We start from the raw sequence: 22,945 nt of genomic DNA, 5'->3' as shown, positions 1-22,945 counted from the left end.
GGAGGGTAGGGCAGACACAGTTTTCTGTGAATATCTTGAGAACCGTAGGGCCTAGGATGACCAATTCTTCCCGTATGTTTGCCTCCAGGGGTCATGTTAACCCATTCCATATGCACACATGTGCATAAACAGATACACATGCACACACATACATTCACAGTAATCATACGTATGACACATACTCACACAGTAGACATATGTACACATGCATGCACATGCACAAACACAGGCACATACGCAGGCAATATGAACAGGCAAGATGGGGGTGGGGTTGTATAAAATGAATTTTACATGTGAAATCTATGAACTAATCATGTTTTGGTACTTGTTGTCTAGCAGATACCAGTGAGAATTGAGTGTGGATAATGCAATTTAGTGAGACATTTAGAATCATATAGGCCTTTCAGCATGATTTATTTTTGTGGAAAACATGTGCTGGACTGGGCGGCGGTCATATTTTATACCGCTCTGCGGTACATCTAGTTAGTCATTAGGCTAGGCCTACATATCAACATAAGACTAGCTTGTGCAAGTTTCCACCTAGCAATAACGTCAATTCTTTAGTTCGCTAACCTTTCTCTCTGCCTTCCATCCAGCAAGCAACCACGCAAATCCGTCGACTGTCAAAAATCCTCTAGTTTTCCACGAACTTGATCGCTTGTAGGGTCATGCCATTAGACGAGGGGGCCGCTCATTTATCCCCCTACATTTCTGTAAATAGACTTGACCTGCAATCGGTTCATTGGATAAACCAGAAACACATCCCCCAGTCCCAGGAGGCTTTGCTAATTTAAGAACAAACAAACAAATTAGATTGTCATTTTTTTTTATTTGTGACCATGAAAGTTCTGTAACGCCTAAATAAGACAAAAATGAATTAAGATACAAAAAAAAAATGAAGGCTAGCCTACACAAAAATCAGCATGGGAGAGATGAGTGTGCAGGGCAACCATGAATGACGTATAGACCGTGAGCGAATGGTATAAATATTAGTTAGACTTCTTAAGCCTCCAAAACGTAGATTACGGAGATTTTCCCGGAATATTCATAATCAATTTATAATTTCGAGGGCCGCGTACGCCTCACGGCCGCGACAGAGACTATATGGGCGGCCCTCACTGCACACATTCCTCGGCCGGCCCACCGGGAAAACTCCCGATCGTCCCGATTGCCACTCCGACCCTGACATCTGTATTGGTTCAGGAACAATGTTTTGAGGAAAAAAGAGGAAGTAATTTAACAAAGCATTGGCACATTTTGACAAATTATGAAACAGGCTAATCACAGTTTACAAACACAATTTCAGGATTAACCTATAATGAAACAGGATTACGTCTGGACATGTAACATATCAAAATCTGCCAAGTGAATCTGAAACGTGAGTCAGCTCATCTTGTGTGTTTTGAAGTCGGGCTGCCACCTTGCGTAGCCTTTTGGCAAACTTGTTCTCTTTGCCCTCCTTCAGGCACTGGTTGTCCTTCTTGTTGTAGAAGGTGCCGATGCCCCCTGCGAACCCTCGGAGGAGGTCAGACGACTTGCCCGCCACTCTCAGCCCTAAAGCCACCTCCCCGGACAGCCCCAGCATGCTGGCCACTCGGCTGGTGTCCATGTCGACGCCTTTTAATATGGAGATGTGGTTCCGTCCGATGTGCTCCATCCCCGTGTAGATGAACTGGAGGCAGCTCTCGATGTCCTCCAGCTTCTTGCGGTAGTCCTGCACCAGGGCCTCCAGCGCCCTCTTGTCGTGGTCGATGGCCACCTTGTTCTTGATGGATGCCTTGGTGAGGCCGCCTGCCGCCACCACCCCTACGCCCACCACCGTGATGGCCAGCGAGGCGCCCATGGTGAAGGGGGCCAGCAAGATGCCCGTCATGGCCACAGTGCTGCCCACGGCCCTCCTTGTGCCACCGATGGCGCCCGCTGCCTTTAACATGCTGTAGGCCTCGCTGATGTGGTCGGAAGTCGTGTTCATCTCGCCGATGTGATTCTGCAAGGTTACTCCGTGGGTGGACATGAGGAGCCGGTCCAGCTGAACAGCTCGCTGGACACGGTGGACTTTCTTAGCCAACATTCTGAGACAGACGGAGAGAATGTATGCATTGTCATAATAAATGTAATAATAAATTTTATTTTGTTTTACCATGTACACCACATACCTTTGTGAAATATATTTCATATTTAGTTAATGACTACTAGTCCATGTTTATAAAGGTATGTCTTAACTGGTAGAAATTGGGAAACAGTATGAATTTCATTGGTTCTATACCCAGGGGCCAAACACAATCAAAATGTACTGCAAGTTGGATCAAAGCTTGTGTGAAATGAATGAATGCATATATCACATTATGTGGACTAGCTTACTCTCACCAACAGCCATATGGTACCTACCTAAGCTCTGTGTCTGGAGACTGGGACATTTTATCCCATGCTGAAAGGCAATCAGAACACTCTAAGTTGTTATTGTTGTCAACAGATGTGAGGAGGGTGTTATATTTGATAAGAGCACATTTCTGAGTTGATAACTGTCGGCCCCATTGTGAGGCCTATAGGACTTGACTTTGTGAGCACTGGTGACTGGCCTTGTGACATGCAGTGCAAATATGTTCTGCAGTGGTCATTATTATATACATGGTCATTAGCTGGCTCACATCAATTAACTCCCAGCAGCCATACTGATAAAGACACTTCATGGGCTTTAGCTTTTGTTAGTGATGATGGAGGTTAGATTGATTTGACACTCACGTTTCACAGTTCTCCACCACGCCATGAGTTCCTCATTACTCTGAGACTGGGGAAAAAAAACAAGTTTTACAGGAGGTATGTATCCATTACAAATGGTCACATCATTTAATCCCATTGATTTGTCCAACATTTAGGAGAAATGTTAAAAGAAAAAGCAAAATGACAATAATAGTCAAATAATTGTCAATTATTTCAAGTGTCAACATTTGCACTACTGCAGCTGTAAATCTTATGTAAAGCCCCATGTTTATGGAAAACCAAAAATGTCACACTCTTTCTTATATGATCATATCTGGTTGCACCATGCTGATATAAGCTATTACACACTACAGAATATCAGAAAAAGTCAACAAAAATCATCTGTTCAATTATCAATCTTCCTATGTCTTGGCTTACACATTACAATTAAAGGCCGGGGGTAAATAATGAATTTATGAAATTGATTTCTCCCCAAGCCATCTATTGCGCTTTGTACTCTTTTGTTTAATCATGGCAAGACTATGACACAAACATTTCTTCAAGACAATTTCAAACCAGCCTTGGCTTAAGAATGAAACCCAAAATGTTCATTTCCAGGGCTGTCACCATTATGAACTGTACCATGACACGCTGAGCTTCAAGCGAATTTCTTCTTTGAGGCCTTGGGAGTGAGCTGGACCCAGATGGTTGATAGCCAGGTACGGGAGGATAGGGCCCAGGTGCTTGATAGCCAGATACAGGGGGATAGGGCCCAGGTGGTTGATAGCCAGGTACGGGAGGATAGGGCCCAGGTGGTTGATAGCCAGGTACGGGAGGATAAAATGGGTTGAAACCAGAGGAAGCAGTAACTGGTGGGGCTGCAGCCTAGTGTTTGTGAAAACCAAATTTTCACAATGCCCTTTTAAAAGAAAATTTATGAAATATTGCCATTTGGTGATTAAAGTATGCTTCTATCACAAGATAAATATTGCAAAACATGTACTATTAGCTAGTTAAAAGTGTGACCCAGTTTTGGAGTCATTCACGACTGTGTGTCTTATCTCTCAACAGATCTCAGGAAATTATGACTTCCTCCCGCTGTCATGTGTTTACCTAGCCTGGCGAGCCAGACCCACATTAAAATGTAGAGTCTGGGCACTCACCGTTCGCAGTGCTCAGTCCGAGGGGCGGGATAATCAGTTGTCTTTCAAATTCCCTCTGCACGCATAATAGGACCTAATAGGATATTTGTTTTCAAGTAGCAGGGAATTCAAGCCAAACCGTTGCAACTCTGCCATCAATCATTATGTTAAGCCCACCAAACGACTCTATACACAATTTCAATGCCCTGATTAAGTTTCGATTTCTGGAGCTCACAAGCCAACGGAGAGTTGCTAGACTAGCCCTGGCAGCTAATGTAATTTGCTGTCGCTAGGGGCGCGTCTAGATTTCTAGGCTAGTGTTTACCTGTAAAGGGTGAGTTTCTGTGTCCAGGAGAGCTTCCTCAGAGCTTCGGTGGCTGCAGGTCCCCTCGCTCCAAACATTCTGATAGGACGGTGGGGGCGGTGGGGCTGCCCATCCTCTCTGAGAAACCAGACAGAGCACACTCACATGCTCAAGCTCAATGTTACAGTTCTCCTTCAGAGCTGACCGCTTGATGTTGAGGTTAAATACGAGCCCATTAAGTGGACGAAAAAGTAAATGCCAACTGGAATGGCCAGGTAAATTTGTGAATCTGAATTTCACTTAAATTTAGGAATGTAGTAAAAAAGAACTGATGGTTTACCATATGACTTGACTGTGTTTACTTTGGCTACATTTAGGCCCAAATATCTTTTATAAGGGGACTGGACTGATACAACTTCATTGCTAAACATGAGTGGAGAACATAGCGGTATATAGGTGTAGTTATGTGACTTCAACAACACAGATGACTGGAAGTCATGTATTTAACAAGCTCATGTGTTTCCCTAATGAAAGCGTGTGCAATCAGAGGGACACACAGCAGGTAAAGATTGCCCCACCACAGTCTGCAGTTGTCAGAGCCTCAGTAAAAACATAATTTCCCATCCTAGATGAAATTTGCTTGTGTACTTCTCCCTTTAGGAAAAGTATTACCTGCAGTGTTCTCACACATATCATGTTCTAACCAACTATTCTGAACTGCATTATAACAATACATTCAATTTTAAAATGACAATGACATGTTATGGTACCATAACAGTTAATTAAATAGTTTCAAAACCATTTCATCTTGTTTTATTTGTGATTGTATCATTGACAGTGAGGGCTACCTGTGATGTATTTCCGAGAATTAAATAACGATTGAATGATGAATGACTGAATGAATAAAAACATAAAGATCTTACCCCTGCCATATCACTGGATAGAGAAGTCAGGTGGAGAGTATTTCCCTGTAGTTAATGTGCAAGTCCACTTCAACCAAGTGAAGGTGACAGGGCAGCTCATGTTTTTTATTTGCCGTGGGTGGTGACAAATGGAAAAACTTTCGTCATTCTTTTTCTCAGACTGTGCTGTAGTGGGGTCAGACACAGCCCACCTGCAAAACCGGCTTATTCATGCACGCTTGCTTTACTACCAGGAAGTTCCCATGAAGTCTTGTGTGTTTTGTTTACAGTAAGAATGCCCCACCACAGTCTGCAGTTGTCAGAGCCTCAGTAAAAACATAATTTCCCATCCTAGATGAAATTTGCTTGTGTACTTCTCCCTTTAGGAAAAGTATTACCTGCAGTGTTCTCACACATATCATGTTCTAACCAACTATTCTGAACTGCATTATAACAATACATTCAATTTTAAAATGACAATGACATGTTATGGTACCATAACAGTTAATTAAATAGTTTCAAAACCATTTCATCTTGTTTTATTTGTGATTGTATCATTGACCGTGAGGGCTACCTGTGATGTATTTCCGAGAATTAAATAACGATTGAATGATGAATGACTGAATGAATAAAAACATAAATATCTTACCCCTGCCATATCACTGGATAGAGAAGTCAGGTGGAGAGTATTTCCCTGTAGTTAATGTGCAAGTCCACTTCAACCAAGTGAAGGTGACAGAGCAGCTCATGTTTTTTATTTGCCGTTGGTGGTGACAAATGGAAAAACTTTCGTCATTCTTTTTCTCAGACTGTGCTGTAGTGGGGTCAGACACAGCCCACCTGCAAAACCGGCTTATTCATGCACACTTGCTTTACTACCAGGAAGTTCCCATGAAGTCTTGTGTGTTTTGTTTACAGTAAGAATGCCCCACCCCCATCTGAAATACAAACATGTATTTAAAATACATTCTTCAAATTAGTATATTGTAATTTGTATTTTATTGGGTTGAAGAAAATGGCTTTGTATTTTGTATCAAAATACAATAATTTTGGCAAAACCAGCCTACTTTTGGTAATGTGATGACATCATTAAAGTGTAAAGCATTGAATGTAGTGCCGACTTAGTAGACTTCTTGTTACAGAATATTAAGATTCAGGAATGATCCTGTGCAAGATGAGTAACAGGTTTCTCATACTCAAATGCACAATACACTCCCAACATTGCTCAACCATACAGCCCCAATTACCAAAAAAAGTTGGGACGACTTGTAAAATGCAAATAAATCAGAATGTGATAATGTGCAAATCTCGTAAAACCATAGTTAGCTGCAAAAAGGACCTAGACAACATATCGAACATTTAAAGAAAGGCAAATTAGGCTATTTCATGGAAAATATAAGCACAATTTAAATTCAAAATAGTTGGGAAGGGGGCGACAAAAGGCTGGAAAAGTTGTGTTATTGTAAATTGCGTTGTGTTGAACCTGTGTGATTCAGCCCTGCACACGCCGGGATGCGAACCCGCGAACAGCAGCACCTCGGATCGGGAGTCGAGCGGTCGAGAGTGCTGACAGTTGAGGTAAAAGCCCAGGCTACTAGCTTGCATGCCAGCAGCACTAGGTGTCGGGGAGTGAGGTTTACCAACGTTCTACAAGCACAGATAAGCTCGCTGGCATCCGTTACATTATGATGAAGATAATTAAAGGAGGAACATTTCACAACCACCATGATTGGGTATAAACTGCATCCGAGAGTCTCTCAGAAGTAAAGATGTAGGGGTATTCATAACTCTGTGTTAACCCTTTGTGTGGGCAAATAATAAAACAATATAAGAATAATGCTACTTAACATGAATTTGCAACGAATTTAGGGATTTCATCATCTACAGTAATATTAATTGAATCCAGACAAATCTTTGAAAACAAAAGACAGAGCTGAAAAACAATATTGGATAACCGTGGTCTTTTTGGACATCAGATGGCACTGCATTACAACCAAACCTGTTTCTGTAAAGGAAATCATTGTATGGCCACAGGAAAACTTAACCATCATCTATGAACACAGTTTGATACTCCATACACAAATGGTAATGTAAACTTTATGCAAAAGACGAAATTGTATTAAGACATGGTACCACAATGCCACCGTCTTAACTGGGCCTGAGCTCATTTAAATGGACTAAAGTAAAGTGGAAAACTGTCCTGTGGCTAGACCAATCAAAATATGTAATTCTTTTTGGAAATCATGGACTCCTCTGGGCTAAAGAACCAATCCAACTAATCCAACTTGTTACAGTGCTCATTTCAAAACCCAGCATCTGTGATGGTATGGAGGTGAATCAGGGCATACACACTATGCCATCTGTACCATACCCGAGTATGTTTGAACCCCAACGTCCGGTTTGTTTGACCAGTGTGATCGCTCCGTACCGTACCCGGGCACCGTACGCTTATCCGAGTACGTCCTATGCCTATGGTTGGCATCTATCATATCTGGCAAGGCACAATTTATTCTGAATGATGTACACAGGTTTTGCGCAACATATACTGCCATCCAGACAACGTACAGTATATTCGAGGGAAGATCTTGAATATGTCAGGAAAACAATGCCATTCAAAAGTATGGCTCCATACTAGAAGAGGCCAAGTGCTAAACTCTTGTTTAGATATGTTGTCTTTTCTCAAATAAATAGAGTTAAAATGATTTGTAAATCATAACATTCTGTTTTTATTCATATTTTACACCAACATCCCAACTTGTTCGCCCCCTATTAAGTCAGGTTCTGCTCAATGTGTCTTCCTGGAATATGGGAGTTTTTCCTTGCCACAGTTGCCATATAGCGTCATTTTGATGTCTGTATCAGGGATGTAACGATTACCGGTATAACCGCGATAAAAATGTTGATGATAACAATTACCGTTTTCATTTCAAATATCATTATTATCACGGATGATTACCACGGTGTGGAAACCGTGTGTTTAATCCTTCCCAGCTTCATCCGAGCCTGCTTTTGACATACATTAGGCCTGGTACAATGAAACAAAACTGGTACCCTACTGATTCTGTTATCTACTTGATGGATTTAATTGTGACACAAAGCCAGTTATACTAACCTGACTCTCGCCAGATAAATTTAGTTCCGCCTAGCTCCTCTCATCCATCTGGGACCAATCCATTGGAGTGTTGCTTCAGAAGGCTGGGCCTAATCAAAAAATGCTTGCATATGATTGAATAAGCCACTTGCCCGTCATCTATTGACGTGTTACTTCAACCACTCACATCGAAGCCAACCTGTGACGCTGATAACAGTCTCACAGTCGCTTCTACGCTATGTCACATCTATGAAACTCCCACCCTGCGTCCTGATTGGCTGTCCCATAAAATCGGGTGCAGAAATCACTCTCAATGGAAGAGGTCCCAGATGGATGTGAGTGAAGCTAGGCGGAGCTAAGCAGAACGAAATTCATCTGGCAAGAGTCAGGTTACAATTATACATGACCAAGGAAAAAGTGAACGGGTCAACACACAATGTCACGGTAACGTTCTGCTATGAATTAAGAATGCTCAGCTCAGCCAGGTTTGTTTGTGCAGTCAGGATGTAGGCCTATGAATGTGAATGAAAATATGCCCTTCTCCAGTAGCAATAGGCCACCTTAAAATGCACCAGAATAAAAGAATCACATCTACTCAGTAACAATTTTTTACCCTCCCTCAGCACCCCCTTTATGAGCACCCCCAGATGAAAATGAGTTCCAGCGTCCCTGGTTAAATGGTTCACTTTTGATAATGTTTTGCCTATATTTTGTAATAGTAAATGCTGTCACACTTTTTGAAACTATTTCAGCCTATTAGTCCTTTCTGAAAATATTGAACACACTTTTAAAAATATTGCGATAATACCGAAAACCGTGATAATTTTGGTCACTATAACCGTGGGGTTAAATTTTCATATCGTTACATCCCTAGTCTGTATACAGTAAAGGCATATAATCACAACACATACCAATAACATAGTAAGGCTAACTGCTTAGAGTCCACATCAACCGGGCCTAAGCATTTGTTAGCAAAGCCTATATACTGCTAAGTATTTCTGATATATTGCTGATTGGATCATAAAGGGCCACAGCAATTAAGAGGAATGACTGATTCTTCTCTATTATGGTGTTACATGTTCTTATCTATATTTCTGATATGTTGCTGATTGGATCATAAACGGCCACAGCAACAAAGAGGAATGACTGACTCTTCTCTAAGATTGTGTTACATATTATTTTCTATATTTCTGATATGTTGCTAATTGGATCATAAACGGCCACGGCAACAAAGAGGAATGACTGATAATGGCTGACTCTTCTCTATTATTGTGTTACATGCTCCAAATGTAAAGCACTTTGAGATGCACTCTGTGTATGAAAGGTGCTATACAAATAAAGCTTATTATTATTATATTAGGCCTATTATTGTTCAGAATTGGGGTTGTATACATACAAGCGCAGTTGTGACTTTTTGTGTACATCTCTGATACAGAAGGCTATGAGATGTAACAGGCAGGTCAGCATAGTTGATCTGTTGACTGTTTGTAGGTTTATGGCATGTCTTATAGGCAGAGAAACGCTGTTGCTCACAAACACTGTCCACTCTATCAACAGTCATTGTAGTGATGAAGGAATAGCCTATATTAAATAAACAAATATAGAAGGTTTGCAAAGTGACTTCATGATCCTTTTAAAGACTACTTTTTACTGTTTTCAAAATACAAAACTGCAGTATGTTATTTTGATACATGGTGTGGCTACTATGTTTTGTAGTTTTTTTTGATACACTTAAAATTAGGGTATTTGATATGTTATTTGAAAATACATTTTGCAACAAGTCTATTTGCAGAAAAGTAATGGTGGACAAATACACTGAAAAAAAAATACTCTGACAAATGCCCTAACCAACACAGACCTAACACACAGGCACAGAGACATATGATAACATTAATCAAAATAACAAACTTGCTTTCCAAATCATCAAATAATCAAAAGTTGGTCATGGCATGCCCAGATCAACTGTGCTTTTAAATAGACATTTCTATCAGCATGCTTCAGGTGACACAAATGCAAAAAAAACATGGGACACAACATATCTTTCCTTGATATTATGACTGACATAAGATATATGTATAAGCATGATCATCACATCATACCTTTCCAGATATGGGTAGCCTATACTGCCTTGAAAACGACATAGCCTAGTGCAGGGGTAGGCAAACTGCAGCCCGCGGGCCGGATCCAGCCCGCCATGCACTTTAATCCGGCCCGCCAAGCATATTATTAGGTTATCAGACTGCTCGCTATTTTTTTTTCCTGCGATAGAGACAACGTTGGCTAGCTTTACTGCAAACTGCTGTTTTCTCTTCTTGGAGAATGTTTACAATGTCAATGTCAAAACATCATGATACATACAGATGATAGGCCTACTCTTTGTTATCTCCTTTGCAGCAGATCGAATTTGAACGTTATGCGACTCCATTTAACTGGGAAGCGTGTGTGGCTCACAAGAGGGGAAGAGAGCGGCAGGTACCAGCTGGCTTGTCATTGTTGATAATTGATATCTCCTTCTTATAAGAAACTTTTAAAAGGAAATCATGGAGGCAACAGTTCCCACCACTGACCATTTATAAACTACTGGTTAGAGGGCACAGCCATAGGTACAGCACTAGCCATAGTGGAGCGGAGCCAGCAGATCATTGAGAACTAAATGTGAATTGTTCTTAAAGCGTCAGTGCACCATTTATACATTTGTTAAACAGCATCAAATTAGCCGTATTTTTTTAAACAATTAATATTTTAAAACAAAATTACTTTTGATACTAACTGATAGGCTATAAAAATGTATTTTTTTGTGTGTTGTGTTGGGGGGTTGGGGGTATGGCATCGCCACCTGCTGGACAGCAGAGCGAACTGTGTCCCTGAACTGCATCAGCTGGTCCAGTCTACTACATCGCCACCTGCTGGACATCAGAGCGAACTGTGTCCCTGACTTGTATCAGCTGGTCCAGGCCACTCTTCAGCTGCTTGGCCAGCTCCCGGATCTTTCTGGCAAACTTGGTCTCCGAGCCCTTCTTGAGCTGCTCCTGGTCCTCCTTGGAGAAGTAGATGTCCATGCACATTGCAAACTGTGTGTACATGTTCCACAACAGCTGTATTGATTCAGGAACAATGTTTTGGAGGAAGTGAGGAAGAGGAAGAGGAAGTGATTTAACAAAGCATTGGCACATGTTCCATTTTGACAAGTTATGAAACAAGCTAATCACAGTTTACAATCACAATTTCAGGATTAACCTATAATGAAACAGGATTACGTCTGGACATGTAACATATCAAAACCTACCAAGTGAATCTGCAACGCGAATCAGCTCATCTTGTGCGGTTTGAAGTCGGGCTGCCACCTCGCGTAGCCTTTTGGCAAACTTGTTCTCTTTGCCCTCCTTCAGGCGCTGGTTGTCCTTCTTGCTGTAGAAGGTGCCGATGCCCCCTGCGAACCCTCGGAGGAGGTCAGACGACTTGCCCGCCACGCCCAGCCCTAAAGCCACCTCCCCGGACAGCCCCAGCATGCTGGCCACTCGGCTGGTGTCCATGTCGACGCCTTTTAAGATGGAGAGGTGGTTCCGTCCGATGTGCTCCATCCCCGTGTAGATGAACTGGAGGCAGCTCTCGATGTCCTCCAGCTTCTTGCGGTAGTCCTGCACCAGGGCCCCCAGCGCCCTCTTGTCGTGGTCGATGGCCACCTTGTTCTTGATTTCATCTGGGTGAGCCTTGGTGAGTCTGCCTGCCGCAAGCACTCCTACGCCCACCGCCGTGATGGCCAGTGAGATGCCCATGGTGAAGGGGGCCAGCACGATGCCCGTCATGGCCACAGCGCTGCCCACGGCCCTCCTTGTGCCACCGGTGGCGCCCGCTGCCTTCAACTTGCTGATGTGGTCAGCGGTCCTGTTCATCTCGCCGATGTGATTCTGCAAGGTTACTCCGTGGGTGGACATGAGGTGCCAGTACAGCTGAACAGCTCTCTGGACACGGTGGACTTTCTCAGCCAACATTCTGAGACAGACGGAGAGAATGCATTGACATATGAGACTTTTATTTTGTTTTCCCAACACACCACATACCTTTGTGAAATATATTTCATAGGCATGTAATGACTACTGGGCTTTTAATCCATGTTTATGAAGGTGGATCTTAACTGGTAATTGAGAAACAGTATGAATTTCATTTCATTTCATTCATATATACCTAGGGGGCATAACCAATCAAAATGTACTGCAAGTTGGATCAAAGCATGTGTGAAATGAATGATTAATAATAATTATAATAATAATAATAATAATAATACCTTGGACTTATATAGCCCCTTTCATGGTACCCAAGGTCGCTTTACAACGCATGGATGGGGGGACCTCACTAGTAACCACCACCAATGTGTAGCACCCACCTGGGTGATGCACAGCAGCCATTATGCGCCAGAACGCTCACCACACACCAGCTTGAGGTGGAGAGTGAGGGAGTGAATGAGCCAATTACAGTGGGGGATGATTAGGGGGCCAGATTGAATGAGCCAGGTTGGGAATTTAGCCAGGACACCGGGGAATCCCCTACTCTTACGATAAGTGCCATAGGATCTTTAATGACAACAGTGAGTCAGGACCTCGGTTTAACGTCTCATCCGAAGGACGGCATCTCCTACAGTGCAGTGTGCCCGTCACAGCACTGGGGCATTGGGATCGATCCTTTTTTTTTTTTGGCCAGAGGGAAGAGTGCCACCTACTGGCCACCCACCAACACCACTTCCAGCAGCAACCTAGTTTTCCAAGGAGGTCTCCCATCCAAGTACTAACCAGGCCCACACCTGCATATATCACATTATGTGGACTAGCTTACTTTCAACAACAGCCATATGGTACCTACCTAAGCTCTGTGTCTGGAGACTGGGACATTTTCTCCCATGCTGAAAGACAATCAGAACACTCTAAGTTGTTATCGTTGTCAACAGATTTGAGGAGGGTGTTATATTTGATAAGAGCACATTTCTGAGTTGATAACTGTCGGCCCCATTGTGAGGCCTATAGGGCTTCACTTTGTGAGCGCTGGTGACTGGTCTTGTGCAGTGCAAATATGTTCTGTAGTGTTCATGGTCATTAACTGGCTCACATCTATTAACTCCCAGCAGCCATACTGATAAAGACACTTCATGGGCTTTAGCTTTTGTTAGTGATGATGGAGGTTAGTTTGATTTGACACTCACGTTTCACAGTTCTCCACCACGCAATGAGTTCCTCATTACTTTGAGACTGGGGGAAAAATATATATAGGAGGTATGTATCCATTCCAAACGGTCACATCATTTCAACCCCATTGATTTGTCCAACATTTAGGAGAAATGTTAAAAGAAAAAGCACAATGACAATAATAGTCAAATAATTGTTGGTGTCAACATTTGCACTACTGCAGCTGCCAAGCTTATGCCCATGTTTCTGGAAAACCAAAAATGTCACACTCTTTCTTATATGATCATATCTGGTTGTGCCATGCTGATACAAGCTATTACACACTACAGAATATCAGAAAAAGTCAACAAAAATCTGTTCAATTATCAATCTTCCTATGTCTTGGTTTGCACATTACATTTAAAGGGAGGCGGTAAATAGGCTAACATATGAAATTGATTGCACTATTGCATACTATTTTTCATGACTATAACACAAACATTTCTTCAGGACAAAACAAAATACATTTCAAAAAAGCCTTGGCTTAAGAATGAAACCCAAAATGCTAATTTCCAGGATTGTTACCATTATGAACTGTACCATGACACGCTGAGATTCAAGCGAATCTCTTCTTTGGGGTCTTGGGAGTGAGCTGGACCCAGATGGTTGATAGCCAGGTACGGGGAGATAGGGCCCAGGTGGTTGATAGCCAGGTACGGGAGGATAGGGCCCAGATGGTTGATAGCCAGGTACGGGAGGATAAAATGGGCTGAAGCCAGAGGAAGCAGTAACTGGTGGGGCTGTAGGCTAGTGTTTGTGAAAGGAGAGTTATGAAACATTGACATTTTGTCTCAATGAGGTGACGTTTGTATGTTTGTTTGAACCAGTTTTCCTGTTGGCTGAGTCTGTCTATGTCTGTCTCAACAGATCTCACCAGGAAATGATGATTTCCTCCCACTGTCATAGACATCTGAAGTTCGCCTACAAAAAGGAACCAAAGCTGCCATCTTTGCCCATATAAGGAGATCCGGGTGTTAATTTATGCTAACTACCTATGGCAAGTTGCATTATGAGTTAGCTCTGGGGTAGCAAAGATCAAAGTGTGCCGTCTTCACGTACCTAAGATCACAGTATCCACTCGAAGGCAGAGAACAAAAATGTTGTCATGTGTTATTAATGGAAAGTATGACTATGTCGTGTTTGAGTTTAGATGCAATTTGGCGTCAATGTTGTTATCTTGTGTCCCAGCCAGTCAAACAAAACTTCAGTGGGTCGTCGCTTACCATTAAGGATATTGGCGATTTTTTCACAGTAGGCCTTGATGGTGGTCCTAGCCTAGCTAGGCTATTATGTTTGTATCGTTTTGATTGTAGCCTAGCCTCTGTGCATCTGTAGTGATGTTAGCCCAGGCAGCAACATAGCCTACATCAGATTGACCCACTGTATAGCCTACAACACAAATGTCTGTGCAATAAATAGCCCATGTTGCCTGTGTATGTCCTAACTCTGAACAAATGGTATCCTGTCATTGCCCTCATGCACATGTGATATGTTATTATGCCGCCCAGCGGCGGTTTAGTTTAGTCAGATTTTTTTTTTTTTTTTTTTTCTTTTGCATGTCCAAATTTCCGTTAAGGATTCCCGGGACACTGAAAGACCGGGATACACGAAACTTGGTGGGCATGTAACCCCACATGGATAGCATGGAACCATCGTTTTTCGTTTTGATCTGTAGCCCCCCGCTGGACTGGACCCCCCGAAAGGAGGGTAGGGTAGACACAGTTTTCTGTGAATATCTCGAGAACCGTAGGGTTTAGGAGGACCATTTTTTTTGTATGCTGATCTCAAGGGGCCATGTCAACCCATTCCATAACCACTCATTTCATGTATAGCGCCACCTAGATAAACACAAAAAAGTAAAAATGAGACATAGTCAAAACTGCACGAAATTGGAAGTATAGGATCATTATGACACCCTCTGAATGCACACCAAGTTTTGTGGAATTCCGTTCATGGGGGGCCACACAATAAATTAATTTATGTTACTATACACCAACTGGCCTGTAGGTGGCGGAGACAGTTTTCTGTGAATATCTTGAGAACCGTGAGGGCCTAGGAGGTCCACCTTTTTTCTGTATGTTTGTCTTAAGGGGCATGTCAACCCATCCCATTACCACTTATTTCATGTATATAGCCACCTAGTTAAAAAAATTAAAAGCAAAAAATTAGGTGTTTTCATCACAATATCTCTCGCTGACATGGTCAAAACTGCACGAAATTGAAAGTGTAGGATCATTATGACACTTTCCGAATGCATGCCAAGTTTTGTGAACTTTCGTTCATGGGGGGCCTTACAATAAAATGATTTATGTGTACATTTAGTGACCGTACACCAAGGATTCCTGGGACACTGAAAGACCGGGGTACACGAAACTTGGTGGGCATGTAACCCCACATGGATAGCATGGAACCATCGTTTTTCGTTTTGATCTGTAGCCCCCCCGCTGGACTGGACCCCCCGAAAGGTAGGGCAGACAGTTTTCTGTGAATATCTTGAGAACCGTAGGGCCTAGGATGACCAATGTTTTCTGTATGTTTGCCTCCAGGGGTCATGTTAACCCATTCCATGTGCACACATGTGCATAAACAGATACACACGCACACACATGCATTCACAGTAATCATATGTATGACACATACTCACACAGTAGACATATGTACGCATGCATGCACAAACACACAAGCACGCACACACACACACACACACACACACACACATAAACATAAACGTGTGCACGCACACATGCACACAATTCAAGAATTTCTCAGAATTATGAACAGGCAAGATGGGGGTGGGGTTGTATAAAATGAATTTTACATGTGAAATCTATGAACTAATCATGTTTTGGTACTTGTTGTCTAGCAGATACCAGTGAGAATTGAGTGTGGATAATGCAATTTAGTGAGACAGTTAGAATCATATAGGCCTCTCAGCGTGATTTATTTTTGTCGAAAAAATGTGCTGGACTGGGTGGCGGTCATATTTTGTACCGCTCTGCGGTACATCTAGTTCTGAGACATAATCTATAGGAATTACTACACATAACTAAACACACAAAAAGTTGTAAAAACAATTTATTAGTGGGTTTGATCCAGCAAGCCCACAGCATGGTAGGGAGCAAGCCCACTATTGTTCTTCTTAAGTTTACTTTGTTTATTTATTTATTTATTTATTATTCCTGTTCACCCACTTTTTGTACTAAAAGTAAGAAAATAATTCTGTGGAAATGCATGGATTCCAGTTGCTGTTACTGGAAGAAACTGGAATCCATGCATTTTCACTGAATTATTTTTGGAATCTGATCCCTACCTGTTCATTCTTACTCGTCGCTCGACTTATCGTGACTAAATTCAAGATGTCTGCAAACGCTAAACTTCGTGAAGATACTGTCTGTATAAATCGTCAGGGCCCTCGGAAGTCTACCAATGAAGTGTGGAGATACATTGAGCATCGTAAATGGTGTAAAACAGTGATTTATTTGCATGGCTAGCCCGATGCCGAAGCACCACCATTGAAAAAGCTGTTGGTAGCATCGGCTAACTAGCGCCAGATTTTGGAGTGCAGGGGACAAGCCGAGATGGGCTATGAGACATACGTTCACAGTCGGTATCATGTTTTAATACACTTTAGGTCAATATCACACCGGAATTCTCCTTTAATGCAGATAACTTTTGATCCGTGTGCCCGATTTTCATAAATTAGGTACCGTTGGAATCCTTGGATGAAGCCGAGTTTCACGCCCCTGATCAAACCCACTCTTGCAGTTCTTCGGAACCGCAATTCTAGTTGTATTAGTTATTTACAGCCAGGGCACATAAACTGTCCTTCAGTGTCAGGCCAGTTTACACATTCAGTGGTAGGCCTACCAGCCCTGGCAGCAATCACATTTTATCTTCAAGACAAAAAACATTGGCTTGACATCAGTATTAACTTAAAGTTAAACAATATTATCATACCAAAATACCCACAGAGTATTGTGTGCAAGGATAAGGATATACAAAATAAAGTTTGGGTAATCAGCCTTCAAAGGGCAGAAATGGGGTGCCCTGTCTATCTATTGTACAGCAGTTTTAATTTTACATTGTAAGAGGGAGTCTGGCAAAGTTAGCCTAATATTCTTAGGGAATAGAACATAAGAGCAGATTTGGTCGAAAATGTAAATTCATAGGCATATGCATATAGAACAGCATGATATGAGCCTGTCTGGCATCAAATACACGAGTGGAGTGGTGTGTTTTGGTGAGTGCTGGTGAACATATTTTCATCACAGCAGGCAACTAAGTAACTTGTCATCTTGATGATACACTACAATAAGAAATCAATAATTCATATTATAAGGAACATAAACATAATTCTGTTGTCTGTTTCTCTGTTCCTACCTGAAGGACCTAACTGTTCCTACCTAAACTTTCAAAGCGATAAGACCTTCTCAAAATGCCATTAACTCTATTAAGAGTGTATGGGCTTTCAAAATGATTTTGGAAACGTTATTTTAAGGTAAAAACTCTTCAGGGGTCCTTTATGCATCACATGACTCATTTGGGGTTTTGAAGGGCCAGATTACTACCTGTTATAATCAGCCCATATGTAGTCATTCACCCCCCATCATCCTCATTGAGCACATAGGTTCTTGTAAAGTACTACTTAATTGCATTTGTAACCATTACCTTTTGAATATACAGATTCTATATGACCATACCCCACATTAATAACATTAACCCATTCATCTTGTGTATCTGAAGGACTTCTGTAAGTAGGCATCATCCATGTAAAGCTAGACAGTGTTTGTAAGGTAATAAAGCATATTGACTTAATGTAGTTATGACCTTTATGGATAAACATAACCAATATACTGTAAGTGCATGGCCCATATTGATGCCCTGCTTCCCTAATGGTACAATGATTGTATAAAACAAGTTTTATTATTTCACAAGACTCCAAGATATCAGAATGTCCAATAAAGCATGCCTTAATGATCTGTTTTGGCAACAGAGGTAGCAGGGCATTGTAATGCAGCACAAGTAAATTTGTCAAACTAGGCTAGCTAACATGTTTGTGTAGGCAAGCATGCATGACCAAACCTCGAAACTCATTGGACATCACACACAAAAAAACAGATGATGTACTGACACTTAAAAGACATCTACCATGATGTCCCACTGACATTACAACTTTAAGTGCTAAATAGCCCATTTAAACAGGGCTAAATTAAAGTAATGACAATTTGATAGGCTGTAGGATAGCCTGCCTGTCTAGGCTACACAAGATCAAAACATATACGCCAAATTGCATAATCGTACACTTACTCGACCACCAGTGGTCGTCGAAATTGTCACGTTTTTCCACAATAACCCATATTAACATTCAAAAACGTGTTAAAATTGCTGTAGTCTTCTAGCTTCTTTACCAACATTTTCAGTTCCATTTGAGTCACTCTTCATGAATGCTCTCTAGGCGCGAGCGCACGACAACCTCCGTTTATAAATATTCACGCTAAACTCCACCTGACTCCACCCATGGAAACCCAGAATCTCTGGTAACACCGGATCTCCTTATTTGGGCAAAGATTTTGTAGGCGAACTTCAGAGGTCCATATGTTTACCTGTAAAGGGTGAGTTTCTGTGTCCAGGAGAGCTTCCTCGTAACTCGGTGGCTGCAGGTCCCCTCCGCTCCAAACATTCTGATAGGACGGTAGGGGCGGTGGGGCTGCCCATCCTCTCTGAGAAACCAGACAGAGCACACTCACATGCTCAAGCTCAACGTTACAGTTCTCCTTCAGAGCTGACCGCTTGATGTTGAGGTTAAATACGAGCCCATTAAGTGGACGAAAAAGTAAATGTCAACTGGAATGGTCAGGTGAATTTGTGAATCTGATTGCCAAATTTCAGAATGTAGTTTTGGTATCAAAATGTCATATATTTTCTCAGAGATGGTCTCAATGATGTGCTTAAAGTCAAGTCAAATTCTTACAGTTTGTGCATGATTACATGATATAATTATTTTTAATACTGTAGCCTAATGGTGGATAATCTATATATCATTGGTGAAGTATGATATTTCTGAAGTGTTAAAGATTAAAAAAAAAAAATACCAGAACTGTACAGAACCGAAAACGTGGTGTATGAGTCAATGTCCGTGTGGGAGTCACGGGGGACCCGAGCGGCTTCTCCAAAGTGTTGAGTCTGCTCCCTCTGGCAAAACTTTGACTGTTTTCACTGTGGGTTTCACACGTTTAATGAATGCTGAGTAGTTGGGCAGGTGGTCAGATTGTCCTATGTGAGGGACGGCTTTGTATGCATCAGCCATGTATAGACATTGACTCCTCTAGTGTATTTAGTGTGCTTAGTGATTTTAAAAAAAAAACTAGCAGGTGTAGTATGTTCATAGGGAGAACCTTGATGAGTGGAATGCTTTTGGAAGAGCTAGACTCAAAAAAGTAAAGCTATTGAATTTTTTCTATTGAAAATTGAAAAATAGGCAGAGCTAGATAGACGTAGCAGGTGTAGTATGTGTGATTTTGAAAGCGCAAAGAAACAAGCTATTGATTTTTTCCCCAGTAAAGATTTATGAAAAATAGGCTAAGTACAACTAGGTTAAGTACAACCATGGGGAGACCCTTGATGTGTCGAGGGATTTTGGAAGCACTAGACTCAAAAAGATAGAAGCTATTGAATTATTTCTCAAATAAAAATGAATGAAAAAAAGACCAAGAAATATTTTCTCAAACTAGCAATTGTAGTATGCTCATAGGAAGACCCTAGATGTCTGGAGTGGTTTTGGCAGCAATAAACTCAAAAAGAGTGAAGTTATTGAAATATTTTCCCAGTAAAAATGTGTTAAAATTCAAATTTGGCCAAGGAAGATTTTCTTAAACTAATTGGTGTAGTGTGAGCAAAAGGAGATGTTGGATGTGTGGAGTGATTTTGGTGGCACCTAGAATTAATAAGAGTGAAGTGTGAAACTATTGAAAATTATCTTTGTATCTACTTTTGGTCTTGCACTTTGTAGACGGTCCCTAGATGCCCGGCTGAAAGCAGAACACGTTACTTATCGATGGGTTGTAGCTTGTTTTCTACCTTACTATGGTTAGATAGAGGTGTTTATTGTGGTAAATGGGGTGAGCCTTCTCTCTTCTCAATATAAATGGTGTACGAAGTGGGCTGGCTTGCTATGGAGCCATCCAAGGCATGCCCAGTGCCTGTAGTATGAACACCACCGGGAACCCCTAGGTTAGGTTGACCCTTGTGTGTGGAACCCCAGATATGGATGAGGCATGACTTTACAGGGCAGGAGAAGTGTGTCAGGGGGGATATGTGAAGGATACTTATGGCTTTATGTACAACATTCATTTGCATGCATCCTGAAGCGGAGGGCTCTGTGACTGTGCAGTCTCAGTGCAGTTGAATATGTCCTCTGACTGAGATAGAATGGTAAAAGAAAGTCATCATAATGAAATAGTCATCTAAATGATGACTTTATTTAACATAAACATAAACCGGTTTTGATCAAGACAATTACTTTAGGTCCCTACAGGAAGGTTATTTCTTCCCAGGTGGACTACACTATGACAATATTAGGCTACCATGATATCGTCATTTTATAGCCCAAAATACAGTTGAATTTGTAGATGTATCAGAGAATAACTAAGTCAAGCTTAATTTAGTTCATATTTGAATAGTTCATAGTTTAAAAGACTTGTAATGAAATAAGAAGTTTTTAAAGAAAACATGGATTTTACAGCATTTTCCACCCCCCACCACCTTTTTTTTACTTTTTCCTAAATGTCTATTATTTAGACCATTTTAAGTAAGACAACTGCATTAAAACATGTTTTAAGTATATTCATTCATGCAGTAAAGGGTTAAAACGTTTAGCCTAGGATTTATTGAACCACAAAATGCGAATCTGGCAATTTCTTTCCAATTTTAGGCTACCGAAGTATAGTCACGGTTAGGCTGTATATTTGTTTTATCAAGTTGTTAAATGTTATGTTATTGAAGTTTTAAAAAAATTAGCGGATGTTTGGCAGACATTAGAATGTAAAAATAGTGGTCCATCCTACTTCTCAAAAAGTCCACCCTGGAAAAATTCTGGCTACGCCACTGGATCGGAGCATTTCGGTCGGTGCCATAAAATCATCGACGTTCAGTGCCCAGGCAGGCCGAATGTTACATAAATGTCTTACCCCTGCCATATCACTGGATAGAGATGTCAGATGAAGAGTATTCCAAGCAGTTTACGGGCAAGTCCACTTTAGCCAAGTGAAGGTACTAGAGCGGCTCATGTTTTAAATGTGCCGTGGATGGTGACAAACTTCCGTCATTCTTCTTCTCACAGTCATAGCAGTAGCCTTCGGTGCGTTCTTCATGCGCATGGAAAAACATAATTTCTCAGAGAAAACATCATCATTCACGTCACTTCATGTGCGAAACTGGGGGAAGGTTTTATTTGAGTTGCCCAGTTGGGAGCTCGTCGTCACTTTTGTCGTCACTTTGTAGTTAATTTGTACTCATTGTGGACTTTAATGTCCAACCATTTTAATGTGAACTTGGGAATTTGCCGTTTTTGTCACTTGAAAGATGCATTTCCTTCTTTCCCAAGCGTCTTACACCATATACAAATACCGTAAGCAAAAGTTGTTTATTTGAAATTAGTGAGCATAGCACATGAACACTCGCAGTGGAGAAAACAACGTAACCTACTGTAGGCTAATTACAAAGGCAGTCCCTGATATTCCCAGGTGGCATGAACAGGGCAGTAGTCTCTGTCTAGAGCCGATTTAGTAATTTGCCCAGACTTGTTGCGATCAGAATACTGAAATTCAGGAAGATGATCCAGTGCAAGATGAGTAACGTGTTGCCTCCACACACAATAGGCTACACTCCCAACATTGTTCAACCATGTTGGCTACAACCCCAATTCCAGGGACGGAGTGGGACACAGAATAGTATGGGAAGCTCGAGCGTCCTGTCCCGACGGGAAGCTCGAGCGGCCTGTCCCGACTTCTCGGAAACATCCTCTAAAAGTATTGTCTTGTGTAGCCTTCAGAGAACGTTCCTGGTGTGATGTTCAATACTCGACTAACTGAGATGTTATAATAATAAATCACGGAGACTTTGTTATGCATGACCATCACTTTATCAAAACCCAATACTGAACTCGTATCTCTTGTTATACAGGTAACATTCCCTGAAGGATTAATTAAGGTTGACACAGAGGGGGGAATTCTCCCAATGTGCGTAAGGGCGCGTAAGTAAAACCACGCCCATTTCACTCTGCGCGAATTCTCCCCTTGGCTTAAATCTGTCATTTACGCGTGATAGAGGGAGTTATGCGTTTAAGTAGCAAGCCCAAAAGCTGGGCGTTTCTTATACAACTCTTACGCGCATTTTGCCATGGCTTAGCATGGCAAAAGCACCTTTCCAGCTAGCTACGCGCTCCGGAGGGCTGTATTAAGGTCGAGGGCCACTGCGTAGTGAAACAGCATATTGCTCGATGTCGGCAGTAGGCCTAGTTCTAAATACATGTAGGCTACACAGAACGTTACAAATTATCATTACAGCAGCCTGTCACATTTGGTGCTTAATAT

At 41.7% G+C, this 22,945-nt stretch overlaps 1 protein-coding gene across 5 annotated transcripts; it reads right to left on the bottom strand.

Moving 5' to 3' along the window:
- Positions 1 to 522: 522 nt before the first annotated feature.
- On the bottom strand, positions 523 to 21,712 carry LOC125298593. 5 transcript variants are annotated; one of them, XM_048249375.1, is made up of 8 exons: positions 21,542 to 21,712; positions 18,959 to 19,075; positions 14,230 to 14,276; positions 13,881 to 14,102; positions 13,334 to 13,379; positions 12,997 to 13,036; positions 11,426 to 12,132; positions 10,693 to 11,234 (listed from the first exon to the last, which is right to left on the bottom strand). In XM_048249375.1, exons 2-8 carry the CDS (start codon positions 19,068 to 19,070, stop codon positions 11,053 to 11,055), a joined length of 1,356 nt encoding a protein of 451 aa, XP_048105332.1. In that variant the 5' UTR covers positions 19,071 to 19,075; positions 21,542 to 21,712; the 3' UTR covers positions 10,693 to 11,052. The 5 variants fall into 5 exon arrangements, with proteins under 5 accessions (XP_048105336.1, XP_048105332.1, XP_048105333.1 ...); XM_048249376.1 differs by having other exon boundaries at positions 13,896 to 14,102; XM_048249377.1 differs by lacking the exon at positions 14,230 to 14,276.
- Positions 21,713 to 22,945: the final 1,233 nt, after the last annotated feature.

Source organism: Alosa alosa, chromosome 7 (genome assembly GCF_017589495.1).
Source record: "Alosa alosa isolate M-15738 ecotype Scorff River chromosome 7, AALO_Geno_1.1, whole genome shotgun sequence".
NCBI lineage: Eukaryota > Metazoa > Chordata > Actinopteri > Clupeiformes > Clupeidae > Alosa > Alosa alosa.
The sequence above is the reverse complement of the archived record's forward strand: the minus strand, read 5'-3'. Positions and strand labels throughout refer to the sequence as shown.

Excerpts from the sequence above, each read along its gene's own strand:
- LOC125298593 (XM_048249375.1), bottom strand. The coding sequence starts at position 19,070 with ATGGGCAGCCCCACCGCCCCTACCGTCCTATCAGAATGTTTGGAGCGG. Across the intron at positions 14,277-18,958 it reads CAGAAACTCACCCTTTACAG|GCGAACTTCAGATGTCTATG; the intron begins GTAAACATATGG and ends TCCTTTTTGTAG. Across the intron at positions 13,037-13,333 it reads GTGGTGGAGAACTGTGAAAC|CATGGGAGAAAATGTCCCAG; the intron begins GTGAGTGTCAAA and ends ATTGTCTTTCAG.